Source organism: Capsicum annuum, chromosome 6 (assembly GCF_002878395.1).
Source record: "Capsicum annuum cultivar UCD-10X-F1 chromosome 6, UCD10Xv1.1, whole genome shotgun sequence".
NCBI lineage: Eukaryota > Viridiplantae > Streptophyta > Magnoliopsida > Solanales > Solanaceae > Capsicum > Capsicum annuum.
Genome location: NC_061116.1, coordinates 218,387,131 through 218,412,622, shown reverse-complemented (window position 1 = coordinate 218,412,622; position 25,492 = coordinate 218,387,131). Strand labels below are relative to the sequence as shown.

At 33.8% G+C, this 25,492-nt stretch overlaps 3 protein-coding genes across 5 annotated transcripts; 1 reads left to right on the top strand and 2 right to left on the bottom strand.

The window, feature by feature from the left end:
• Positions 1-7,924: 7,924 nt before the first annotated feature.
• On the bottom strand, positions 7,925-13,178 carry LOC107875694 (protein STRICTOSIDINE SYNTHASE-LIKE 3). Its single transcript, XM_016722507.2, has 4 exons — positions 12,496-13,178; positions 9,837-10,112; positions 9,135-9,302; positions 7,925-8,570 (listed from the first exon to the last, which is right to left on the bottom strand). Exons 1-4 carry the CDS (start codon positions 12,825-12,827, stop codon positions 8,171-8,173), a joined length of 1,176 nt encoding a protein of 391 aa, XP_016577993.1. The 5' UTR covers positions 12,828-13,178; the 3' UTR covers positions 7,925-8,170.
• Positions 13,179-14,236: 1,058 nt separating this feature from the next.
• On the top strand, positions 14,237-18,539 carry LOC107875695 (succinate dehydrogenase subunit 6, mitochondrial). The gene is made up of 3 exons (XM_016722508.2): positions 14,237-14,649; positions 16,837-16,939; positions 18,205-18,539. Exons 1-3 carry the CDS (start codon positions 14,455-14,457, stop codon positions 18,354-18,356), a joined length of 450 nt encoding a protein of 149 aa, XP_016577994.2. The 5' UTR covers positions 14,237-14,454; the 3' UTR covers positions 18,357-18,539.
• Positions 18,540-19,005: 466 nt separating this feature from the next.
• LOC107875696 (E3 ubiquitin-protein ligase RHF2A-like) lies at positions 19,006-24,081 on the bottom strand. Of its 3 annotated transcripts, none has more exons than XM_047413354.1 (10): positions 23,942-24,081; positions 23,359-23,409; positions 22,847-22,978; positions 22,719-22,765; positions 21,614-21,676; positions 21,425-21,533; positions 20,964-21,331; positions 20,462-20,566; positions 20,013-20,350; positions 19,008-19,258 (listed from the first exon to the last, which is right to left on the bottom strand). In XM_047413354.1, exons 3-9 carry the CDS (start codon positions 22,976-22,978, stop codon positions 20,044-20,046), a joined length of 1,131 nt encoding a protein of 376 aa, XP_047269310.1. In that variant the 5' UTR covers positions 23,359-23,409; positions 23,942-24,081; the 3' UTR covers positions 19,008-19,258; positions 20,013-20,043.
• Positions 24,082-25,492: the final 1,411 nt, after the last annotated feature.

The window sequence follows — 25,492 nt, the reverse complement described above, 5'->3', positions numbered from 1 at the left end:
TGTTGTCATGCATATCTATACCTAGAGTAATTAATGGAGTATCAAAAATTAATTACTTGCACAAAGTGCCTAATTATCCAGCCACAAAAAGATTACAAGATGTGTTTTTTTTTATTAACTAGGTTATAGTAGAGTCATAAATACAACTTCATTTTAATTAGAGATTTTAAGTTTGAGTGGTTCGAAGTTGTCATTATCATATAGTGTTTTATCCTCAATATGGGATTTAGCAATGCGAATTTCAAATTTAATTTAATCTCAATACATATATCAAATTAATCATCGGATGAGAAACCAAACAAATTTGTATCATACACAAGTTTATTACTCTCTCCGCCTTATTTTTATTCTTATTTTAACTCATTTCATTCCTATTAACAAAAATAAGAAATTAAGATATAATTTATTAAATTACCCCTATTTAGTAGTAATAGATATGTCTTTTTAGAATTGAGTTGTATTAAAAAGAACTGCTGCTTCAATATTAAAGATTCAATTCAAAAAAAATTATCAACATTAATATTCTGTAGATGCATTAAGATATCAATTAAATATTTATAAATACGTGACTGTACATTGAACAATTATTGTCATACATTAATTTGAGATTAAAAACTCATGCATACATTTCAAATTCTAAATTTTTTTTGGCTCTGATAATGAGTATAATTATTAGTACTAATTAATTTACAACTTTAACCGCACAATGTATATGATTTTAATCTCTCTAATACGCGATACTCTTATACACTATTTTAAAAGAAAAGTTTAATTTCTGCGCTAAAAGTACAAAAACTAAACGAGCAGGTTAATTTACAAGACAATTGCAACTAATTAAAGGTTTATGATAATTGCATTAATTTCAACTTGGTTAAAACAGTAAATACTCTTGTCATCACAAATTAAATTATATCGGACATATTAAAAATCTTTACCTAATCAACTTATATATAACTTAAATTCTTCAATTTTTTATTTTTATTTTTGTGGGGGTGGGTGGGGAGTGGGGGGGTTTGAGAGTGGGGGTGGGGGTGTTATGATTGAAGGAATGCGTGGGTGGAGGGCATCTGGTTAAGTGACCACTCTGCTTTATGTGAAGCGGACTAGGGGGGCGATATAATATATTAACGTTTTCGGAATGTTTAGCTACCTTTACTAGGCGTTTGCCCATAGGTTTTCACTTTATTTGAATAGTCCGGAGTCGAAATTGAAGATAGAGTTATATTTAGTTATAATTTTTTGCAAAAATCTTAAATATATTTTTTAAAATTTGAAATAAATTTTAGAGAAAATGCTCAGTTTCTATCAAAATTGTTGAGACACATCCGAACTTTAGGAGGGTCCTATTAAACCCCTGGACTAATTAAAATCGTATTTTTTGCAACCTTAGTGCATACGTGGCACATACGTGACACATCAATGAATCAACACACTGAAGATCCACGTAGGCGCTAACGTTGTAAAAATACGGTTTTAATTAGTCTAGGGGATTGGGTGTGTCTCAGCAATTTCGTGTATAGTTAAGGATGAAAACAGAACATTTTTTCTAAATTTTAAATTAAATTTCATAATCAAACACTAATTTTCAAATAAAATGAAATGAAAAAAAATTAACTACGAGAAAGAGAGTGATGGTGGCCTTATACAGTATTATCCACAATTTTGGCTTAAGCTGATGTCATTTTGCTGTGAGGTTCATTTCATGGGAGCAATTTGACAAGTTGATGTACAATGTATGGTCAAACTCTAAGGTATCAATACATATTAATTGTATTTTATTTTTTTATTTTTTTTAGAAAGGTTTTCTAAAATTAGAATTATAAAATCAAATGGTATGAGGAAAGAAAGATGGAATCAAATGGAAAAAATGACTACTTTTTTGTTCCCACGAACGCACCTTAATCTTAATAATTTGAAATTGGCTATATAGTTGATCCTCATTGTTCAAATAAATTATTCTACCATGAACTAGGAATTTAGAGTGACATTTCTAAGTATAACAACAACAAACTCAATGTATTTCCACAAAATAGGGTCTGAGGAGGGTAAAATGTATGCAGTCCATACCGCTACCTCCGAAGAAGTAGGGAGGTTGTTTCCGATAGACCCCCAACTCAAGATAAAGGATAGTAAATAAGAGCGTACTGAAACATGAAGCAGGATGGATGACATAACATAAATAAGGAATAAGACATAATAAAATAAAAATCAGAGCAATACGACATAAGATAAATAATCACAATATGGAATAAGAGATAAGAAATAGGACATCCACCTAGTAGCAACATACACTCATAGACCAAAGACACCCACCACACCCAAACCCTCCTTACTAGAGGCTCCTACCTATGTATAAATAAGTATATTACATACACATGTCATTGCAACGAGAATTAATCGTTTCAAAAACTATGCATTTGCTTATAATAATGATATTTCAATCATATTGTGTATATCTCGACTATTTCAGCATTTTATTGAATGATAAAGATCTTACCTTTTTGTTGGTTGATCACAAGATGTAAAAGACATTTTGATATATTAGGTATATTATCTTTAATTAAAATTATAATTTTGAACACTACCAGAAATTCAGTATTTTTTGACAGCACATGTAGTCGGAATATAGTCGGAAAATAAGGTATTTCCGACCACATTCCGACTGTATAGTGGTAGTCGGAAAATACCTTGTCGGAAAAATACTTCCAACCATATTTGTTGGAAATTTTCGACTACTACAATCGAAAACATTAAATTAATAATTAAAAATAATTATTTAATAAATAAAAACTTTCCGACCAATATAGTCGGAATATTAATTTATTTAAATAATTATTTAATTTTTGTATAAGGGTCTGATTATATATTTAATAATATATTTATTTAATTATTTACTTTTTCAACTACAGTGATGGAAAAAAATAATTTATAATTTATTTAAATAATTATTTAATATCTGTATAAGGGTCAGATTATATATTTAGTAATATATTTATTTAATTATTTTTAGTTCCAACTATAGTAGTCGGAAATACATATTTGATAATTTAATTAAATAATTATTTAATTTTTGTATAAGGGTCTGATTAATAATATATTTATTTAATTATTTACCTTTCCGACTATAGTAGTCGGAAATAAATATTTAATAATTTATTTAAATAATTATTTAATATCCGTATAAGGATCAGATTATATATTTAGTAATATATTTATTTAATCATTTTTAGCTCCGACTATAGTAGTCAGAATATACATTTTCCGTAATTTTTCGCCAAATATTCTGACGGTTGTAGTCACAAATAGTATCGAAATAATATTTTGTAAAAAATAAATTAAAAAAAGTAAAGTTTCCTACTGAAGTAGTTGGAAATTTACGACTACTTTTTTCTATCGGAAAATAGCGAATTTCTGATAGTGCGAAAGTCTTCTTTGATTTTTTAAAACTTTGTGTTAAATTAAATTAAGACAGACAAATTGAAATAATATAACACCTTTCATCAGCACAAATATGAAATAATGATAAAAATACGAGTGAAGTATGAAAAAAGACCTAAACTATTCCCCAGTTTTTTAATGTATTACACACACCATCACATATTAGTTGAGAACTTGAGATGTGTTTCTCAAACTTATGTGTAATAATTTAGGTATGAAATTCACACTCTAAATAGTTTAGTTATAAAACTAAAAAAACAGAAATAATTTAGGTATTTTTTTTTATACTTCACTCTAAAAAGAAATACAATTTCACCATTAACCAAATTTCAACATATTTCTCACAAGGGATACTTTGATAATGTCAAGTTGTTCAAGCCGATCTCAATAGATTTAGAATGTAAAAAGAACCAATTAATTTAAAACACTGTTACAATAAGAGAGAGAATAGCTATGTATAGAATTTTAATATAATTTATTTTTTTTAACTATAGTACCTTTTAAATTGAAACCTTTTAATTGTTGTATAATTGTACCAAACATAGGACAGTATTTTCAGTATACATGCAAATAGCAAATTAATTTATTTTGTTTTTTTTTTATTTGACTTTGACAGCACACACATATGTTACACGTTACTTAATTACAAGGACGTTTGATTAGAAAATCCTTTGGTTTTAACTTTAGTTGTGACTTGTGATTTAGTTTTATGGTTCCCGTTATTCAGTTCATATTATTATTACATTACTTTAATTTACTTGTCAAATTTGCAGCTTGATAGCCAACTTTAAACATATAGAGTGGACCCTCCCTAACTTAAAGATTAAAGGGGTCATATTTTTCTGTGAGCTAATTTTTTCAACCTTACGGCTAACATATACTATATCTTAGTGAAGTCCTTCAAACTCTGTTTACGACCATCGTATAAACCAAAGTGATTGAAAGAACCTAATTAATCCTAAAATTAAGATTAAATATTACAGTTCAATATCTTTAGGTGATCTAATATTCATTAAATATATAGATTTTATATATTAAAATATAAAACTGTACATATAGTAACTAAATTTCATCCATATTAATAACGATTTGGCCAAACTGTGCATATGGCAAGTTTCTCTGGGCCAGCCCCCCTTAGCTTAGCTTCTTCTCATCATATTAAAGGAGCGGGACTCTGTATGAGGCTCGTACTGCAGAGCAAGTAGAAGAAAACGTAGATTGTGCGTTAGCACTCCTGGAAGAAAAGGGATGCGCTAATATAAGGTGCAACGGCGTGACTTGAACCCACAATCTCAAAGCTGAAGCTGAAAAATATTTACAATCCGAACAACTTCCTCGATCTTGGACTGCTGATAAGAGTTATTGAAGTATATAGAAACTCATGAACAAAAAGACATGCAAAAAATATATATATATATTTATAGATAAGTCTGAAATGAATAAGAAGATATTTGCAAATTATATATATTCTTCAATCTAATCGATCTCCCGCAACATTCTCGGAATTGTTCCTACGATAGCAAACAAATTACTGTTTAAAAAGGGACCATGCATAGAAACAGTGAGGTAGTGCATTGTTTTTCGAAGTGTCCACTATTATTTGGACCACTTTAACAAGTCTTTTGGTACTCCTTTATATTCTACCTTAACCCCAAAATGCAACTAACCCTAGTTTATATATATCTTCATTCGAACCGACGTGATTTGTGGTGGGGTGGTTGGAATTTCTCCTTTCTTAATCAGGGAATTCGGTTCTTGAAAATGAAGAGAATTATGTTGAAAGTACCGCTTACAGAAATAAGCCTTCCAGTGCTTGAATTTAAATTTAATCGAATCCAATGTGAGTGTCGAACACCGAATGATGAGGATCAGAAGAAATCTTAATCCGTACAATCTCCTACCTACTAGTATAGTCTATTTTCTTCTTATCCGTTGATCAACTTGAGAAGGGTTATCGTTTTCTTCTTTTTTTTTTTAACCAAATAAAATTTATTACATCAGAATAAATAGAGAAAGTATTTGGAGATCGAAGAGTAACAATAAATATAAAGTTTAATCTCTTTCTTTTATGTGCTTATAAGCAGCGTACAAACTCAAATTAATCGACAGTTCATGGCTTCAATACAAATATAAAACACTAAGTGAGAGCTTTAAAAAATAAAGAAAATATTTTATTCGGAGATAAAGATTTTCATCTAACAAGACTTTGAGTTTAATTTCTATATAGTATATATGCATTGATAGCGTAAAGGACGTACGCTACACTACTAGGTCACCTTGAAGGTTATTGGAGTTTAGTTTCCAAAATAAATGAAAACTAAAAAATGTAATCTTGTTACTTATAGGTGTACTAATTCTAATTTTGATTGGTTAAATGCAACGAAAGTTGTTTGACATTGTAATTCCTCTTCTTGTAGAATAGTGAATTCAATTTGGAAGGGTGGGGGAGGGTGGCTCTCATTTTTATTTTTTTTTATTTGAAAAATGAAAAATAAAAAATGTAATATTCTTTATTACACATGTGTTGCATGTTTGATTTTTAAAATGGCCAAATAAGCCAAAAAATTAGGAAAACAACCACCTATAATAAATTTGAAATGCTTTCTAATTGGAGTCCTGTTAATTAAACATAATTACAAAAACCTATTTAATAATAGTTTTAAAATGATTAGAAAATTGAATTTTATCAATTTGAGTTCCCTTACTTTTGACTTGTTTCCATATTTGGAAATTACGATGGTGACGCTTTCCAAGAATCAACATGCTTGTCCCAAAAATTACCTTTCTTAATTTTTCATTTTTCATCTTTAGTTTTATTTTATTTTATTTATTTATTTATCATGTGATGGAACCAAGTCATATAGATTTTGTCTTAATTATATAAATTAACATATATAGATGGCCATGCTCACGTATAAGTAAGATGGTTCGATGAGAAATGAATGGGCAAAGTATGTTTACAACACAAATTTCTCATTGATATGCGGTGGAAAAAAATAATTTATTTCTAGTAGCTAGTAATGTCGTCCCACCGCACCTGCATTATGACTAAATTTACCGTACCCCGCATCATTGTCATCCTTAGCTTCGATATAAAATAAAAGAATAGAAAAGAAGGTGTCAATTTAATTTACCATAAATAAGGTGACAAAGATCAATGATTATATAGTCTTCAATTGTTTGTAAGTTGTATTTGGGTATGAAAAGTCTAAGTGTTCAAATCATATAGGTAAGAAGAAGACACTACTGTGTACTGCATTTGGTAAAATGAATGCATCATTTTGCTACTCATCATAATCAATTAAATTCTTTTGCACACACAAAAATTAAACACTAACACACACTTAGATATTACTATTACTAATATTTATTACTATAAGGATGATTGGCAAATGGTACTTAAGATAGGAAGAATCATGTTCCAAATGATTCTCTGTACTCTAATAATGACAAAAAAAAAAAAAAAACACTGGAAAATTAAATAGTTAATGATGTGAAGACAATTAATTAAAGTGAGCTAAAATCTAGCTTAGTACTTCAATTGAAGTAGGGTATATAGGACCCTTTTAGTTCATGTAAGGAAAACTGTTCAAATAATTACATTAGACATTTAACTCCCTCTTATTCATTTTAATATGTAATAATTAGCATGCTTAATAAAAATAGTTGATCCCAACCAAGTAGTGGCTATTTTAAAAAATCAAAATATAATTAGCTTACTTAATAAATATGGTGAAAAAGAAAATAGTATCAAACTGAGATTAAAGGATAAATAGAATGATTTATTATATATTAGTACTATTTTTTAGTTAATATTTTCTTTAAGGACCACCGTATAATAAAAGAAAAACACGAAAATCAAAATGGAGCGGGGGAGTAATGCATAGTGACATACAATGCTAATAATTGATTATATGAAAATGACTTCAGATTATTTCCACTAATTTCACATCATTAAAGAGAAAAAAAAGTTTTTAACTTTTATCTACTGGAATTGAAAAGGATCTTTTTTTTTTTTTTTTTTTTTATAAAGAATTTATACACAATTAGTTTTTCAAAAGTCAACTATTACAGTCAATGTGGATGTGTCACCTGAAAAGTGAGAAGAATTTGTATGTAATGGTTCAATTGATTAGACTAGGGGTTGGTTATATTCTTTACATTATTTTGAGAGTGATGTAAATCAATTTTAGAAGGAAAATTTCAGCTTCCAATTTTGAGAAATTATTGTGACACCTTATAGGAATCAGAAATTAAAGAGAACATTCTGATTGTGAATTAGTCCATCAACTAAAACAAATGCGCATAGTAAATTAAGATGTCTAATTTATTATAGTCTATTTCGCCAAACTTTGCTTATTTCAAAAAGTGTATCTGGAGGCATTTTTTCTACCGCGGCGTGTACATTTTCGTTTGTCAAATTCTGTGAGACATGTTCAATTTTCTGTATCAAAACACATTAACAAGAGTTGGAAAAAATGACATATCAAAGAATTGAGGCTCCACTAGAGAAGACTTCCTATATGCATTCTTGTCATCAACAGGAACATCAAAACTATTAGGGAACTAGAAAGAGAGTTATCAACAGAATAATTCTAACCATACAATACGATACATTGCGAAACCGTAAGTAACAACCATCCAAGCAGAGTGTTAGAGAGAGAGAGTATCCAAAGGAGAAAGTGATCAATAATGTAAGAAAGAAAGAAAGAAAAAGGATAACTCTTTTAGCTCATTCTAGTTGGTAAACAGCAATGATAGGCATGAAGACACTTCCCATCCAAAGCTTCCCATTTATCTCCTCAACATCACTAACAGCACTAACAACTTTCCCTTCTCCATCTTCCAATATCTGTAGCAACTTACCTTCAGGGCTATACTTCACAACAATAGCCGGCGCTTTGCCTTCTTGCAGGAGGGAGCGGAGCTTTACTGGGATAGGAAGCTTCAGCAAGAACAGACGAAGTTGAGGGTATTTGGAATTTATAATGCTGTAAGTGGTACGGCGACTGTGGATTGCTACCCAAAATTCACCTCTCTCATTTGTACTGATATTATCGGGATATCCTGGGAGGACTGCCATCACTTCTAAGGTCCCCGCTTTCTCGCCTTTCAACCAGTACTTCTGTAACCTATAAGAGAAACACATCATTTCATTACACGTTAATACCATAACTTTTAAGGTGAAGTCAGCAACAGGATTCTTTAAGAAAGGCAATAAAGACGGGATGAATGTACTTGGCATGTCTATGCCTAAACGTTCAGCGCGCACAAAACTTTTTCTAGAATGGAGAACACTGATGTTGGAGCGGAAACTAGGACAAAAAGTTGATTGAAAAAGAGAAATTTGAACTCAGAAGCTTCTACTGTTTAAATCCACAAGAATGTCCTTAATTTTTCATGACATCACATGTGTGTGTATGAAAATGAATGCAGTGTTGCTTCAGTTATTGTCTTCATGTGTTTGTGCATGTATCTTACTGTTTGGCAAACATGTCTGGGAGATCATTTTTGAAAAGACAACAGAAGTTGCAACCGCGGACAGAACAGGAAAGAGAATCCTAGGTAACTTTTCCTATAGATCTTGAAGATACACCAACTCGTTTACAAATTCAGAAAAATAACAATGTATTGGGTCCTTATATATGTCTATTTAATACTGTATACATACCTCCACCACAGGTCAAGAAACATACCTGCCCTTGGCACCTTCACAGAATACAAAGAAGGAACGGTCCTTGCTTAGTGACAGACCATTTGGGAATTGGAGATTCCGAACAAGAACAGTGGTTTGTTTAGTACTAGGATTGTACTTCAGAACCCTCCCACTATCTTCTGCTGAGTAAACCAGCAGCATGAAATTCCTGAGAATGATGGGGTGGACATTAAAATTTTATTCAAAGCAGGAACACTATGAGACTTGTACTGTGTTATATTAACTCCTGAAGTAAATGCTAGTAAATTGCAACACAAAGTCTTAATGAAACTAGACATAAAACATATTCTATATGTTAGTAGAGATGGTTATTCACCAAAAAGAAGAACTGTTAGCAAAGTTAGGTGCAACCATGTTGAAATCTAAGCTTCTTGATGATTATCAACTTTCATTTTCTGTACTAAATGCATTGTTTCTAAAGGAAACCATTTTTCTCCCTCTAAGATATGACGCCCTCTGTCTAGTTCCCCTTTGGCATTAATCAAAACTAATAGTGAAATGGCATTCTTCATTCTCAAATCATGTAGACAACTTCAAGTTTCACCATGCCAAACATTAGCCGTTTAAATCTATGAATAGCCCAATGCATTTAGGACAAAGTTTCATTCTTGAGTTGGGATCAAAGGTTAATTATATCAAGAGATCTACATAAAAACAAAGAAACAATAAATTCACAATTTACCTTCTTTGGTACTTGGTGCTGCTATCCGTAAAATAGACATTTCCTTCATCATCAACATCCAGGTCATTTGTGAATACCAGAGGCACTCCTTCAGCCTCAGTTGTCAATGTTTCTGCTAGTCCACCTTCAGGCCCTACTTTCATCAACCCAAAATATGCATCAGCAATATACAAGTCACCTGTTCTTTTATCAAACTGTAACCCCAAAGGCCTGCCACAGATGTGCTCATTTTTTAAATAGCTCAGGGGTGATGGTTTTGGGTCACAGAAGCCAGACCTGAAAATTTACATTACCAGAAGGCATTAGAAAGTCAGAGAAAGTTGAGACTTTATACAATGACTAAGCAGCACAATTATAGAAGATAATTTCATCAAGAGCAGGAGAAGTTATGGCATGTTAAAATTTGATTTAACTAGATTGGCTTAACGGTCTTACAAAATTTTAGAATGGAAGATCGACCATCATTAACATATCACAATTATAATTTCAGTTACATAATAGTTCAGAATTAACAAGGATCATAGAACTTAAGTCAGATGAAACGATAAGATAAAGAAACAATAGCCATTTCCCTCTATTGTCAAATTAAGAATGAAACTTTCATGCTAGGTCCAGGACTAAATATTAATTCTCTCTGTCGAGCAGGAACTTATGGTCCTTTCAGCTTCCCTGACAATTTCAAGTCAGATAGCTTAGAAAACTGAGACATTTTGTAGCTTTTTGTTAGAAATTCAATTCCTGTTATCAGAATCTGAAGATCATTTCCAGATGTGCTCAGTGCTCTCATACTATCCCGAATTGACCAAAGCAAGAAGCTTTGTGAAGATGGGATTTACTACCATCTGATTCCAGTGCTTAAATACGCTAACATCATATAAAAAAGACCATGCTTTATGTAGAGGTTTGGGTTCCTGAAGCTTGTGGAACAGGCATATTAATCGAGCCAAATCATAATAGTTGGGATGGAAATGTCGCCGAGGTTAGCATATACTATGTTCCCTTGTTATAATGTTGATAGACTCTGGAACGATAAGTGTAAACGGTGGGTTGACACAACTTCTACTTCTCCTTAGTCATAGTTTGTGAATGTTCCATCTAGTCCCTTAAACAAGAACAATCTCAGTGCTGGATATATGTGGATATGCCCCTTGAACTTTAGGTACTTAATTTTGCACGCTAGTTAGTATGCTCAAGTGGCCTAATATTTTGCTCTAAGCACGTACCTCTGAACCTACATTACTGAGCAAACAATGCATTAAATGTTGTAAATTAGAAGTTAGAATTTAAGAGAAATGATAAGAATTAAGAGGGAAATGCAGCATATCTCAGCGCTCAGTCTGCTTTCATCAAAAGGGCATAGCAACAAGGACTATCATTGTAATAAGGTGAGTAATCATTCTTTAGAAGTTGTTAAACCAATTCTTAAGCTGCCTTAACAAAGTGAGAAGTAGGAATCAAAAGGATAATCGAATCATAACTACCTGAAGCTTGAGTCGAAAAGCTGAAGTTTTGACTAAGAAATTCATTAAAATCAACATTCCATAATAAAATTTATGTTGGAGATCAGTCAATAATAGGTAAACAAGCTTATAACCTATTGAGAGATGGAATTCATCTTTCTGCAACTTCCTCAATGCGACTCAAGGTTATCAAGTTAACTTACATTATAAGCTTGTTCTACTATGAAGATAAATAAGGTGGAGAAAGCTCAAGTGAATGTACAAATACATCATATGCTCAACACTAAGGTCCACTTCTTTAAAGGCTTTAATATCTTCTTTCATTCATTTTGTTTTAGAAAGTAGTGAAGATCTAATACCTACTGTTTATGGTACTTGTGGTTGTTATATATTCAAGCATTTGCCCGAAAGGATACTTATGTAGCTGGTTCTCAATAAGAGCCTTGGGTGCAGCCACCTTAGGCAAAGGGTGGTCTAGCGATCACCCTTCGCCGAAAATTATGTGGTGTACATAGGTTAAATGTTAGATATTGTGAGAGTATATTTAATTTCTCTCACTTTAACACAACTGGGAAGAAAACTTGCACACCCTTAAACCAAATTCTTTTCTCCGCCACTGAATTTATTAAAAACCTGAAATAGTTTGTAAACAGTGATACACTAGCTTTAATGTGGATGAACTTAATGAATCTATTCGACATGAAATTTGTAATATAATTGAACTTGAAATCTTTGGTGAAACTCTGTGTCTTACGTACATTAATTTTTCCATAGACAAGTACATCCTGTAGGCCTTAAAATCAAAATAAACTTTAATGTATGTAAAAAAAATACCGCATCTGCATGTTGAATTAAGTATCATATATTTCCAGAGAAATTAGCATATTTCTACAGGATCAATAAAATGGATATGAGAAATATTCCCTCATTTCAATTTGTTTATCTTACTTCCCTTTTTAGTTCATTTTAAAAAAATGCCTCTTTTGCAACTCCTAAGTCCTAATTTTCTACACGACATGTTTAATACACAAGTTTGAAGCGCATTCGCTACAAGATTTCCCCCACTTTGTGGGACTACATTGCATATGTTGTTGTTGTTGATACGAGATACAAAAGTATTTCTTCGCTTCTTAAACTCCATGTCAAGTCAGAATCAGATAAACAAATTGAAACTGAGCGAGTAAAAAAACACAACTCACCTATTATTAGCAGAGGTATAAGCGAAATCAATCCATTTGTCACCATCCCACAACACAATTCTCCCATCAGCTATACCTGTGTAAGGTCCCCTCCCTTTGGGGTCAAATGCAATACTTTCCGGGCCCTGAATCTCATTCAAGAACTTGATTTCCGATTTCTGTAGCAAATTCTGAGTATCCTTTTCCACTGGAATTTCAGACCAGTGAGGGACATCAACTCTGTAAGCCTTAAAATCTTTGACATCATAAATTGCACTATGCTTAAAAGGGTCAACCCCACAATACACTGCCAACAAAAAGAATACTCCAGCAAATACTCCCCCCGGACTCATTGCAGACAAAACAGTTTGAGTCTTTGAATTTTTGGTACTGGAAATTTGTGGCTATAAGGGTGATTTTTGATTTGCTACACATAAAGTTTGCCAGCAAACGACTTTCTTGATTCTTGAATGCTGTGGGGTTTTTTCTTTATTTCATGAGAGTGAAGTGATGATATTAGTAGTAAAGTTAGTAACTGCTCCCCCCATACTGACGGACCCCTCCGTGCATGTGAGTTTTGGCGAATATTTCGTAAGCCATAAACTATTTTTATTCATCATGTTAAAATGATAAAAGAGTAGTGAAAAATTATCATGTACTCCATAATGAGTCTATTTTTGGTAAGATGGGAAATTGCCAAAAGACACGCCGGATCTTTTTGAGTGAGCTATAAGGGTTAAATAGTTTTGGAATAAAATGATTGACTATTTTATTTTATGTTTGATGTGAGGTATTAGTTAGTATTGAAAATATTTATCCCACTAGTGATGAGATGAGTTAGCTCATATACATGGGAATAACTAATTCTGGGATTAATTATCGTTATTATTGTAAGATAGAAAATAATTTAGGGAAAAGGACAGAAATGACATTTCAAATTAAACTATTTCCTTGAAAATGGTCATGAAATTTAAAGTTCACTTTCTAGCTATTTTAATTTACTGGCGTGTTCTATATCATTTCTACACACCTTCTATACAGTTTCTATACAAAAATTATACAATTTTAATACACAATTTACACAATAACTGTATATTTTTTTACACGTTTTATACAACAATTGTATAATTTTTGTGCACGTTCTATATATTTTTTATATATATTTTATACATATGCATGTTTGATAGAACTATACAATTTTTATACATATATCTTATATAGATACATATTCTATTTAACAATTATATCGTTTTTATATAATTTAATTATTATTTCTAAACAATAAAAAAAACAGAATATTTGATCAGTTAAAAAATTTATAACAAAAAAAAAATTGAAATATTTTTAAAAGGGTCGAATTGCTCAAGTTGAATACTGTATTAGTATTATATATAGACTGTATCAGTATAATATATGGACTATATATGGACTACGTAGGTCAAAATGATCCAAATTGAAAAATGACTATAAAGCGAAAATAGTATATTCGACTGACCACTTTTTGAAAAGTTTTCAAACTTGGGCTATTTATTTTAAAAAGTGCTATAAAAATGTCTTTGAAGAAAATAATTTTTTTTTCAGATTTCTTACATGATGCTTTTTTCGTTTCATTTTAGTTGTTTTTTACTTTTTTTAGTTGCTTAATTTATAAGATTAAAAAAATATTATTATGTTCATTCAATATCATTTTTATTATTAAATTATGATTAATTTAATAAAATAAATTATATTTTGTTAAGTGGACTTATATATCAGGCGGATGGTGTAGTTGAGAACATTAATTTAGTAGGCCGACCCGGGTCCAGACGAACGAATCCTTATCCACGTGTCAGGATCCGGGTCGGGTCGGATTCGGATTCGGCTCAGCTGAAATGCAAGAACAATCACTATCGCTATCATTCATCACACCAACCAACCTAGGAATAATTCTAGAAGGACCACTTTTTTGCGAAGAAGAAGAACAACTCCATTGAATCAACAATGGCTGAGGACTCATCATCATCACCACAGTCCTTTTTGAGGAAACATTGGGAAGGATACAAGGAATTTTGGGGCGAAAGATTTTCCTTTTTGGAAAACTATACAAGATTCATCAAGCGCGATAAGCCACTTCCTTCTTGGTCTGAATCTGATGTCGAAGAGTTCATTGCTTCTGACCCACTTCACGGACCCACTGTATTTCTTTCCCCCCCTTTTTTTTTAACTCTTTCAAATCTATCTCATATGCTTACATTTCATTATAGTTAGGCGTTTACCCATCTGGGTCTTCTTTGATTCGTCTCTTTTGATCCATACTTTTGGTTAATTTGTTTGGTTTATGGTGTAAGATTTTCGATTTGAGACAATTGCTGTGCAGGTTTTTGTTTGCTGGGGTTGTATCGCGATTTGGATTGGTTGGGTGATTTTGTGATTGTTATTAGTTCGGGCGGAGGGGTGATTACTGGTTAGACAAGACAAGACGCAGCTCCAGCTTACCGATGATATGATATTAGATAGGAGGGGTGTGGAGGTCGTGGAATAGGATAGAAGGTTAGTAGGTAGTCGAGGTTTGTCTTGCTTTTCGATGGGATAGGGATTGGTGATAGTCTAGAGGATTGTGTCTGTCCTAATATTAACCTTACTCATGTAGTTTATCATTGGCATAATACATAAATATGCCCTTTTAACTCGGCTTCAACTTGCATTTATGCCCTCCAACTCTGGGTGTGCACAAGTAGACACTTAAACTTGCATACAATTGAACAAGTAGACACATGTGTCATATGTGGTATCCTACACGGCTAATTCTTGTCCTACATGGCGTCCTATGTGTGTAATGTCACATAGGACATGTGTGTCTACTTGTTCAATTTTATACAAGTTTAAGTGTCTACTTGTGCACATCCAAAGTTGGAGGTCATAGATGTGAATTGAGGCCAAGTTAAAGGCATGTTTATGTATTATGCCTTTATCATTTGTTGTGTACTATGTTTAGGTGGTCATACTATGTTGCTGATGTCACTATTCTTTGCATGTATGCTCTGCACTGCATTCCGGCGAGCTGTCATGTTTTCTTCGCTATCTTTTTCCTTTCTCTAGTACTTTGATTTGCTCCACTTGAGCAGAGGATCTTTCGGAAACAGCCTCTCTATCTCCATGTGGTAGGTAAGGTCTGCGTACAGTCTACCCTCCCCAGAATCCACTTTGTGGGTTTCACTGAGTATGTTGTTGTTGTTGTCGTAGTCTGTCTCGGTGCTTAATTCTTTCTTTATATTCTTTATGCTTTCTCTAGAATTTGGTGTATAAGATGATTCACCACTCGCATGCACCTGTGATAAATTTGAAATGCATTTCTTCATTGTGCTTGCTGAAATTGAGCAATGTTAAGGAGAATCTCATGGCTTCCTTTCTTTTTCTTGCTGCCACCTACCTGCTTAGCTTTGTCTTAATAGTTGGTGAATTTATAATTGGGAGTAGATTTTGCAGGGTCCAAGTACATTGACAACCCCTTTATACTTAACACTATTTTTCATTTAGACATATGGAAGGATACTGAAATATAATTCCACATACCTGCACCACAGAGCACTCAAACATCAGGCTCCTTCCATGTTTCCTTATAACTCTTCTGAGCATTCACAGTTAATAACTAATCAGGGAATAAGTTAACTATGACACTTGTTTTACTTATTGTTTGAGAAATATAAACTCTTACCCATTTCTATCTTTTTCAAATATAGTGTAGGTTGTTGAGGTATCTTCCTTTGTTTCATTTTCTTTTTCTCTTCTTCAATGCATGTAAAACAAAAAAGAAGAGTTTTGAAATTTGAAACTGTTCATTGTTTGTCTCGTTTTCCCTTATTCCAAATAGTTTGAGAGGAGTTAGGGAGCGGGTGAATGAGAAAGAGAAGTAGGCATACAAATGGAAACCAGCTTCTTAATATTTCTGCCAGTTTGCTTCTTGGGGGTTATCCCCAATTTCTGTTGATTCTCCTCTCCCCTGACACACCAGCAACTCCCGAGGAAAAAGAAGAGAAGTTGTTCCCAACCTCAGCTTATCTGTTTTAATTCTCGTTCCTCTCTATGTCTTGATTTGAGCTACTGGGCACAGTTTTCAAACTAGTATTGATGTAGTACCACTTCTTCTTGGAATGAAACTAACATTTGTTCTCTCTCTCTCTCTCTTTCTCTCTCTCTTTTGTGCATGTTAACTGCTTATTGGACACTCTGTCACTGTGTACAGGAGGGTGTGGATATATTGACAATGTCACATGATAAGAAGTTGCATATCTTTTCTATTTTTCCCCTCTGCTAATCGTAATATTGCTGCTTCCATTCTGTTTGTCAGAGCAATTCAAGCTTATGTTCTATTTTTCTTTCCAGCTGAAGACTGCTAGGGAAGCAGCAAAGATTAGTGCTGTAGGAGGCATTATTGGAGCTGTTTCAACTGCAGGTGTTGCTTGGAAGTATTCCAGGAGTTTGCATGGTATGTTGAACTTAATTCCCCACTCCACCCACCCACATTGCTGTCGTAATATTATTGATTCATTGCCCAGTGTTTGAGCATTAGAGGCTCCAGGAGTTAGTTTGTATTGTTTTTTTTTTAAAAATTGGTAACTTTACTCTATATATCCACAGGTATACTACAGCCAAAAGTGTAGTTCCCCTCCAAAAACTGTTACATATTTTCGAGCTAACTAGTGCCTATAAACAATTTAGCACATCAAAAATTTCTTCTGTCTAGCTAATACATCAAGTTTACACCAAAAATAAAAAACGCCTAGACAATTCATTTTGATCTTCTGCAAGCTGTTTTGCACATTCTCAAAACATCTGTTGTTTCTTTCTCTCCAAATTGTCCACCATATACATGCTGGGACAATCTTCCATCTCTCCTCGTCCTTTGAAGCATTACCGTCCCAGTTAGTTTGTATTGTAACTTTATTCATAAATGTTTTGGTAATCTGTTTTTACGAGAAGCTTTTGCCACCCGATGTCCTTGAAAATAGGTTATGTATTTTCTAGGTACTGATATGTTAAGAGTGCTGAGTGTTCCTATCGAAATGTTTCAGTTAAAGAATATTTGACGTGTTAAGTTCTATGTTAGATTCCACCAATCACAAATAAAGAAAGTTCTAGATTAGATTCCATTTCATCGTCTTCCCAAAGTGTGTCCCCCATAAGAAAACCTTTACACGTGATGATTCTCGTGCTCTACCCTTTACTATCTCTGACTGCATACTTGTGGGCTATAATTGACTGTTTCCATCTTCGAATCTATCTGCGTTCCTTTTACAGTGGAAGCTTAACTATGTTCCACCGATGTGCCACTTCCGATCTTAGTTTCTGGTTTCTTCGCTCATATTTGCCCATATTCAGTTGAAAAACAGTAAGTATTTTCCTTGTGAACAAAGTTCAAACATGATCAGCCTAAAGAAAGTAAGAAAGCTTGCATAGACCAACTGTCTCACAATTTCAATATTTAGGACATATATTCAGTATTTTGACTATTTTAATCATTATGATCCTTTTTTATCTAAGTTGATATTTAGGACATACTTTCAGTGCCTTGTAAAGAAATTGATTTGATGTCTCTGCTACTTATTTGTACTTAAACATACATCAGATTTCATGGAAAGTTTTGTGGAGAAAAAAGTAGATTTGTTTTAATGTATTAAATTTTTGTCTGGGAGAGTCTTGGACTGATTAAGATGATCGACTTTGTTGTTTATTGATGTTCCATCCCGGTAGGTACTGCACTGTCTCTTGGAGCCGGAGCTGTCTTTGGATGGACCTTTGGACAGGAAGTTGCCAACCACTGGCTGCAGCTATATAGGCTGGACACCATGGCTGCTCAGGTTAAATTCATGGAATGGTGGCAGAACAAGGTTGAAGGACAGTAATTCCTCGTATCATATCCCGGGTTAAAGGACAGTTTCAGGCTCGGCTTTGGTGTTAAATGTCAGTGAACTTTGAGGAATAAGAGTGTTCAAATTGTAACCGGTCACTGTGGAATCGACTGTTTTGTCTTTCCGTACTGAATTATTATAGTAGAAATGCAGCTTTTGGCAGTTCTCTTTCTAAAATTGATCATCGTGTACAAAGTAGGAGTTTCGTTTCTCTCCTACTTGAAATCCAAGCACTGGAATGCCGTTATTTAACTATTTGCAAGTGGTGTTGTGTTTGCTTGTCTGAGACAAAAAAGAGCATGATTACGCGACACGACGACTGAGGGAGCACCGCTAGTTTCATCTTGCTTTTATAGTGTAACCGCACTGCAAGTGATACACAGATCTCTCAACAAAAAATTAGCAAGACAAAGGAATGAATCCATTAGATTTGATAGGATAAGTTCTAGCGTCTATAATGCAATCATACATTTTAACGTTACAGAAGTAAATGCACCTACATAATGATAAACCAATGTACATATTCAACGTAACTCGAGATCGAGGTTTGTGTTAAAAGTGAACGTACAATGCTAGTGTCTACTAGATCTCCACAAAGCAAATTGATCAACAACTTCTAACGAAGATTATAAAGAGGGTTGCATGTTAAATTAAAAGAAAACAGTTGTATTCTTGATAACCAAAAGGAAACAGTCAGCATTCATCAGTACTATCCCGAATGGACCAATTTACATCTAGATTATCATTACATATGTACTTGGACCAAATGATGACATCCATCACTCCTATTTTATTGAAGCAGGCTACACTCAGTGATGAACTTCAACGTACTAGCATTCACCACAGATCCAATAAGATGCAAATCATGTTTCATTGATGTTGGCAGGGGTATCCACCTGCAGCAGGAACAAATTCATTGTAATAAACAGATAACTAAGCTGACAAAAGCAACATAACCAGAAACTACAATAGAATGTAAGGCAAAGAAGTGCAGCATATTCGGCGAAGTATATTTTATCGATCTGTTTGGCACCAAGAAGGTACTAACATGTTACAAAAATGATCAGGGAATTATAGGACTTAATACATGAAAGAAGTCCTCGAATACTAGTTCAGTCGGGCATTTGAACTTCTCAAAGATAAAAAATTTCGTCAATCCTCAACCCCAAAATAACTATGGTATATAAGATCTCAAAAAGCTATGGTTTCTTTCTATTCACACCGACAAAAATATACAACTCATAACAGAGATACGTTCTAGTCATGTGGATATTCCAAAAAGTGGCAGAAGTTGCGTAACAACTAAGGTCTGTGGATGTGCTCAACGGTATTCTGCTATACGAACTAGCTTTGAAACAAGGCTTTTCTCCGTCACTAATCAGTATGCACTTTAGATACAATAGGCAGCTCCTATCATCACTGGTGCAGAAGTGCCAAACTCATAGGAGAGGACAAAAGCCATCAGCATATAATATTCACGGAGAGAACCCTCACGTTTTCTCATACAGTTTGCCTCCCCTTTTGTTTTATGTTGGGTCTGTCTCTTCTTTTTCTATTTTTTGGGGGTTGGAGTAGGGTGGAGAATAAAATGAATTGGAACTCTTAGAAGAAGACAAGTTGAATTGGAACTCTTAGAAGAAGACAAGTTACCTTTAAGAGAAAGCGCTGAGTCATTCAAAACTTAGTTTGAACCAGAACTTGCAGCACAAGGGGCTTGCCTATTGTCCTCATTTAAAGAATGGGAATCATCAATCTCAGGTATATGCTGCTCAGCACGTCCGACGGTTAAAGTACCCTGTGATATATTTGATTCAGCAGAATTGGCTCTACTATCTGTTGTTTCCAAATGCTCCATTAGGGTTGTTACAGTGGCGACAGCTGCACTGACTTCATTCCTGGATTCGGGACAATGGTCTGGTGTTGAACTATTACGAGAGAAAAATTTCTCTTTCCAACCCCTTGAACTCTTCGTTAAAGATTCTTTGTATCTAAAAAATGACAATCAAAATAAATAAATAAGGCTTACAAGCAAATAATTTTCTGATGTTGAAGGAGTCGGCTGAAGAGTTAAAGAGCAGATAATAGAGTTTTCCAGGTACCTCATTGACATTGCACTAAGTCGAGACTTTATAGATTCTGAAAACGACTGAAAATCTGATGATCCGGCTCTGTCTTGATTGTTAGGAGAAGATTGAGGAGTCCTCCTACAATACCATAATTCAAGAATAAGCAAAATGTAAGAGGAATATATTGGCCATATTTGTCTTTAGTTCTTTGGCTTATACTTTACCCGTCCCCCCACTTTTCTAAGATTCAACATTTATGATATGTTTTCATCTGGTTTTCCCACTTCTCATTCTTGGTGAATGACAATTAAGGCGCATGAGATAGCCATCAAAAAGTGTAAAATCCACGAGAAGGCAATTTTTCTGTGCCCCTATCACGAAAGGGCGAGGACAGAGGTATTTTGTGGTAGTAATTGTGAACTCATTGCATTTTTGAAGGATTCATTCAGTGAATATGTAACAGTGTAATTCATGTGGAGCAAAAGAAAAGACGAAACCATCAAAACTCCGAACCAAGCTTGAGACAGAGACCTACCTATTGTTTGAGGAAGTTCCAAGTTGATTAACAGCAGCATTTGATCCTGACCCAGAGGCAGGAACCGGATCAGCTGGAAAAGAGGAAACAACTGGTTGTCCAGAAACATTTGCAGAATTTGGACCAGATACCAAGACTTCAGGAGTGGCTTCACCACCACTCCTCTGAGTAGAAGTTGAAGCACCAGCAGGAGGAGGAGCATTTGGATGAGTTGAAAACACCAGAAAATGGGGACGGCCTTGAGCTGATGACCTACCTCGCGGACCCTCCCTTCTGGCAATGTGGCGTGCCCTTCCCATGGCAGCGGCGGCAGCTAAGTGCTGAATGATCCGCTCTTCAAGTTCAGAATCAGTTGCACTTGCAGGTAACTGGGAAGGAATCGTGCCACAAGATTTTGTCACAAAATTGACCATGAACAGCTATAAGAAGAAAAAACTTTCACGGAATCCAAAAATGCTAACATGCTGCAACTCAAAATCTCCTAGAGTTGGATGGTGAAAGATTGCGGTGTTTCTAGGAGGATTCATTCTGATGTTCCGCTCGTGCTCTACTGCATCCAACAATTCCTGACTGTGAGAGAAGCACATTATCAACAGTCTTGAAGGACTAAGGAAGATAAACAAGTGGCTGATCTAAAAACAAGACAGAACCTGTTAGGGTCTTTCAAGCTGAGAGGCTGCCAACACATGGGGCACTGAGAGCTTCTCTGGCACCTACATCACATACATTCAAGAATTATTCAAGATGTTAGTGCTGTCAAATAATGCTTCATTCATGCCTTTTAGCCTCAGTATTTGCAGCATATACAACCGGAGATCTCCATCAACTGATAATCTTCAGTGACAATTACCATTTCTAAGGAATAAAACTTTGTTCAGAAATTAAAAAATTATTAAAATTCTCCAACTTGATCTTTTATTTAATTTTAGTATCAGAAATAGTGGATATAGTCATGATCAATTGATCAGAGCCACATAATTTTAACCTCCAAATGGATTTGGTTGGAATAATGGTAAATAGGAGATATTTGGTGATTCATCAAGTCACTTCTATTATTTTGCTCTTTTTTATTGTTCCTAATAGACCCAGCAAGGAACCTACAGTAACAACAGCCCCCCTCCTCCTGCTCTCTGCACCTCTTTTGTGGGAATTCCAGTACAAAAGGTAAATAGATGAGATAAAAACATAAAATCATGGAAGAAACTACGGGTGTGACACCCGTTTCTCCATCATCAATTGTGATTACGTTCCACATCATCCAATCACAAGTATGAGCAACATAAAGTACAGTTTATTTATGGACGGGCTACTTAAAAGAAAGAATCACAATGCTGAAATCAATTCACCACCACTCTCTTACATTTTCAAGCTCCAAGAGGAGCATATGATCTTCCAAGAAAACCATGCAATACAAAATCAGACAACAGAGGAATATATCACATGAAAAGACAATTCCAAAAGCCCTATGTCATTCTTCATTGCAGTATCTTGATCTTTGACGTTGTCAAAATACTCTCTGTCTATTTTATGGGTTCCCACCAGCGGCACTTTATAGGGCATTCTAATTTTCCACAAGAATGCCTACAACTCTCATCATTATAGAACTAGAGGAACAATAAAGGCCATAAGACAGCCATCAATGTCCACAAAAATTCCATCTTTTCGGCAAGTCGTAAGGCATTATGCATCATAGAGATAAGTGCAAGAACAGTTTAGACTTGAGATATCTAACTAATAGGGAATCGTTTAGATCACCATTCAAGAATACATTGAAGATGGAACTCATGCTTGCAACCAGTCACCTGCAAATTGAAACATTATGTTACTCGATGACAGAGCCAATTATGTTCATACTAACACAGGGTAATGCCAACAACACGTACAGTAGAAGGATCACTATCAGAAAATGCTTCAAGACATATGCTGCAAGCATCATCGCAGGCATCCTGAATTCCACCTTCCACAAATGCTGCAGCTGAAGTTAAAATATCCTCAGACATCTTGCCCTCCTCCATCTGTCAAAAGATCAAACCTTTAAATATAGCCAAACCTTAATTAAGGAACCAAAAAAGCAACAAGCATGCTGACTTCTAATCTCATACGCAAATTTGAAAAAAAAAAAAAAAAAAAACTAACGAAAGCCCTTAACATCAGATAATTACCTTTCTCTCACTTTCACTGATACTATGACTAATTAATTACAGGTAAGAATCTAATGCTACACAGACAACACAATGTCTCATTCTTTTGGCTTAATATGGTATCCAGAATAACAGCTGTTTTCCCAGTTTGATTAATAAACTTCCAGCAGCAGCTCGAAGAATAACATATAGGAGACTAAACCCCATGATTTCCATGTTTGTTAAGCAAAGTTACTACAACAACAACAACATACCCAGTGTAGTCCCACTAAGTGAGGATTGGGGAGCACAGAGTGTAGGCAGACCTTCAATTCAAGAAAAAAACAGTCCATAGCAATTTCGAACAAGAACATAAGCACAAGAAACAACTAATAATAACAAAAAATAAAAAGCAGACATTAAACAGAGTTGTGAATAACAATTCAATCCCAGCACTGAAACCCCACCGTAATGAAACACCCCAGCTCAATTTCACCCAATAACTAAAATTGATCAAACAAATTAAATTGCAATCCACATCAGAGTCCCGCAGATACGAAAAAGTCTGACAAAAAGGAAAAAGAAAACAACTTGTTTTAAACAACCACCCAGTACTCCAATTAGTAGTAACAGAAGCTCAATTTCCGACACCCAATAACTTAAATTGCAACCCACCCACATCAGAGCTTCACAGATACTCAAAGTCTGAACAGAAAAATGGAAAAAGAAAACAATTTGTAGTTATTAAAATAAATAAATAAAAAACATTGCTTTAATTAGCAAAAGAAGCTGAATTCGCGACACCCAATAAGTAAAATTGATCAAATTCACAAAATTGTAATACTACTGACAAGTTACCTTAAAGAAAGTTGAATGAAAATTTTGGATTTGGAAAGGTAACCACACAAATGAAAGGACTGCAAGGACGAGGAAGAACAAGACGACTTTTAACTTTCCCTTTCATTACTATTTGCTTCTTTATTTATTTTTAGTAGTATTTGTTTCTGTTTTTTCTTTCTTTACTTTTTTTTTTTTTTTGGCGTAATAAGTGAGTTTTCATTACCTTTCCTATCATTTATTTAAGGTCAAACCTACCGGTGCCTCCAAACTTGCACCATCTTTAATTTAGAAACATCATATTCATTTTAAAAGTGTCTTACTTTGATATTTTTTACATTTATTAAAATTAAGGTGAGGTGCATGTGTGTCAAATGCATTATGTAGATTTTATAAGCAATTTAAAATTTATCACGGTAGAAATTACTTTACACATCAGCATATCAAAATTTAAGAGGTAAAATTCCACAAAATTTTCATTTCCATATCATTTCTCAAACCTAATTGAAGAGCTCCGGTAATTTTTTGTTTTTTATATTTACTTTTGATTCGATTTTCGTTAATTCGTAGAGAAATCTAGCTAATAATGGTATTTTTTGTAGGTACAATGCATGCAATGAAGTATTGATTAATGTTCATCGACGAAATTGAAGATTTTTTTTAAAAATTGACGAAATTTGAGCTACAACTAAAGTTGTTCTTTACTTTTTTTTTTTCTATTTTTCTTACTGTGTGGATATTCTATCCCAATAATTTGTAGTTTTTTTCTGAATTTTCGTTATTAGTTTTTTTTAGGGATTTCAGTGACAAAGTTAGAATTTTGTGTGGATTTTTTGGGAATTTGACTAATTTCTGTGTTATTTTTTAGATTCACTAATAAATACAAGGTTATTTCGGTATTTTTCTGGTTCAAGGATATTTTGGGTATTTTTTTTTGTTGAGAATCTTCTGGAGGCTGTTAAGGAAATATAATGGACAACTATATTTTGACATGTTTTCATCACAGGAAAAATGTTGTAGTCAGCCCTAAGCTTAGTTATAAAGGTGAGGTTGATGTCTTTGTTGTTGCTATTGATAAAGACCACTATAATCTTTTTGAGTTTTTTTCCTACGCCAAAGATCTTGGGTATTTAAATATTGAGGGGTTCTACTGTCAACATACATATGGTGAAGAGTTAGTTTCAATTAATTCTGATAGGGAGTTATTAGACTTTGTGAAGGACTTGAAAGATGGTGATGAGCTTGATGTGTTTCTTCTTCATGACATTGATGAAGTTATTGAGGTTGTATCAAAGTCTTTCCTTCTTTTAGAAGGGTCTCCCGTGTGTATTGAGGAAGATGATACAGGCAATGATGATAATGAAGGTAGGGGTCTTGATGAAGATCTGAATGGCCCAGTACTGATTCAGATGTTGAAATCCCTGATGATGATGGTTCAAACATAGATGAAGAGTTGAGAGCCTTTAGGGCTGAAAAGCAAAAAAAATTCTCCCTCCCCTCTAAAAAAAGTAAAAGCTAGAGAAGAAATACCTGTAGGTGAAACTGATATTAACAAAGGTTTTCAGGACATTT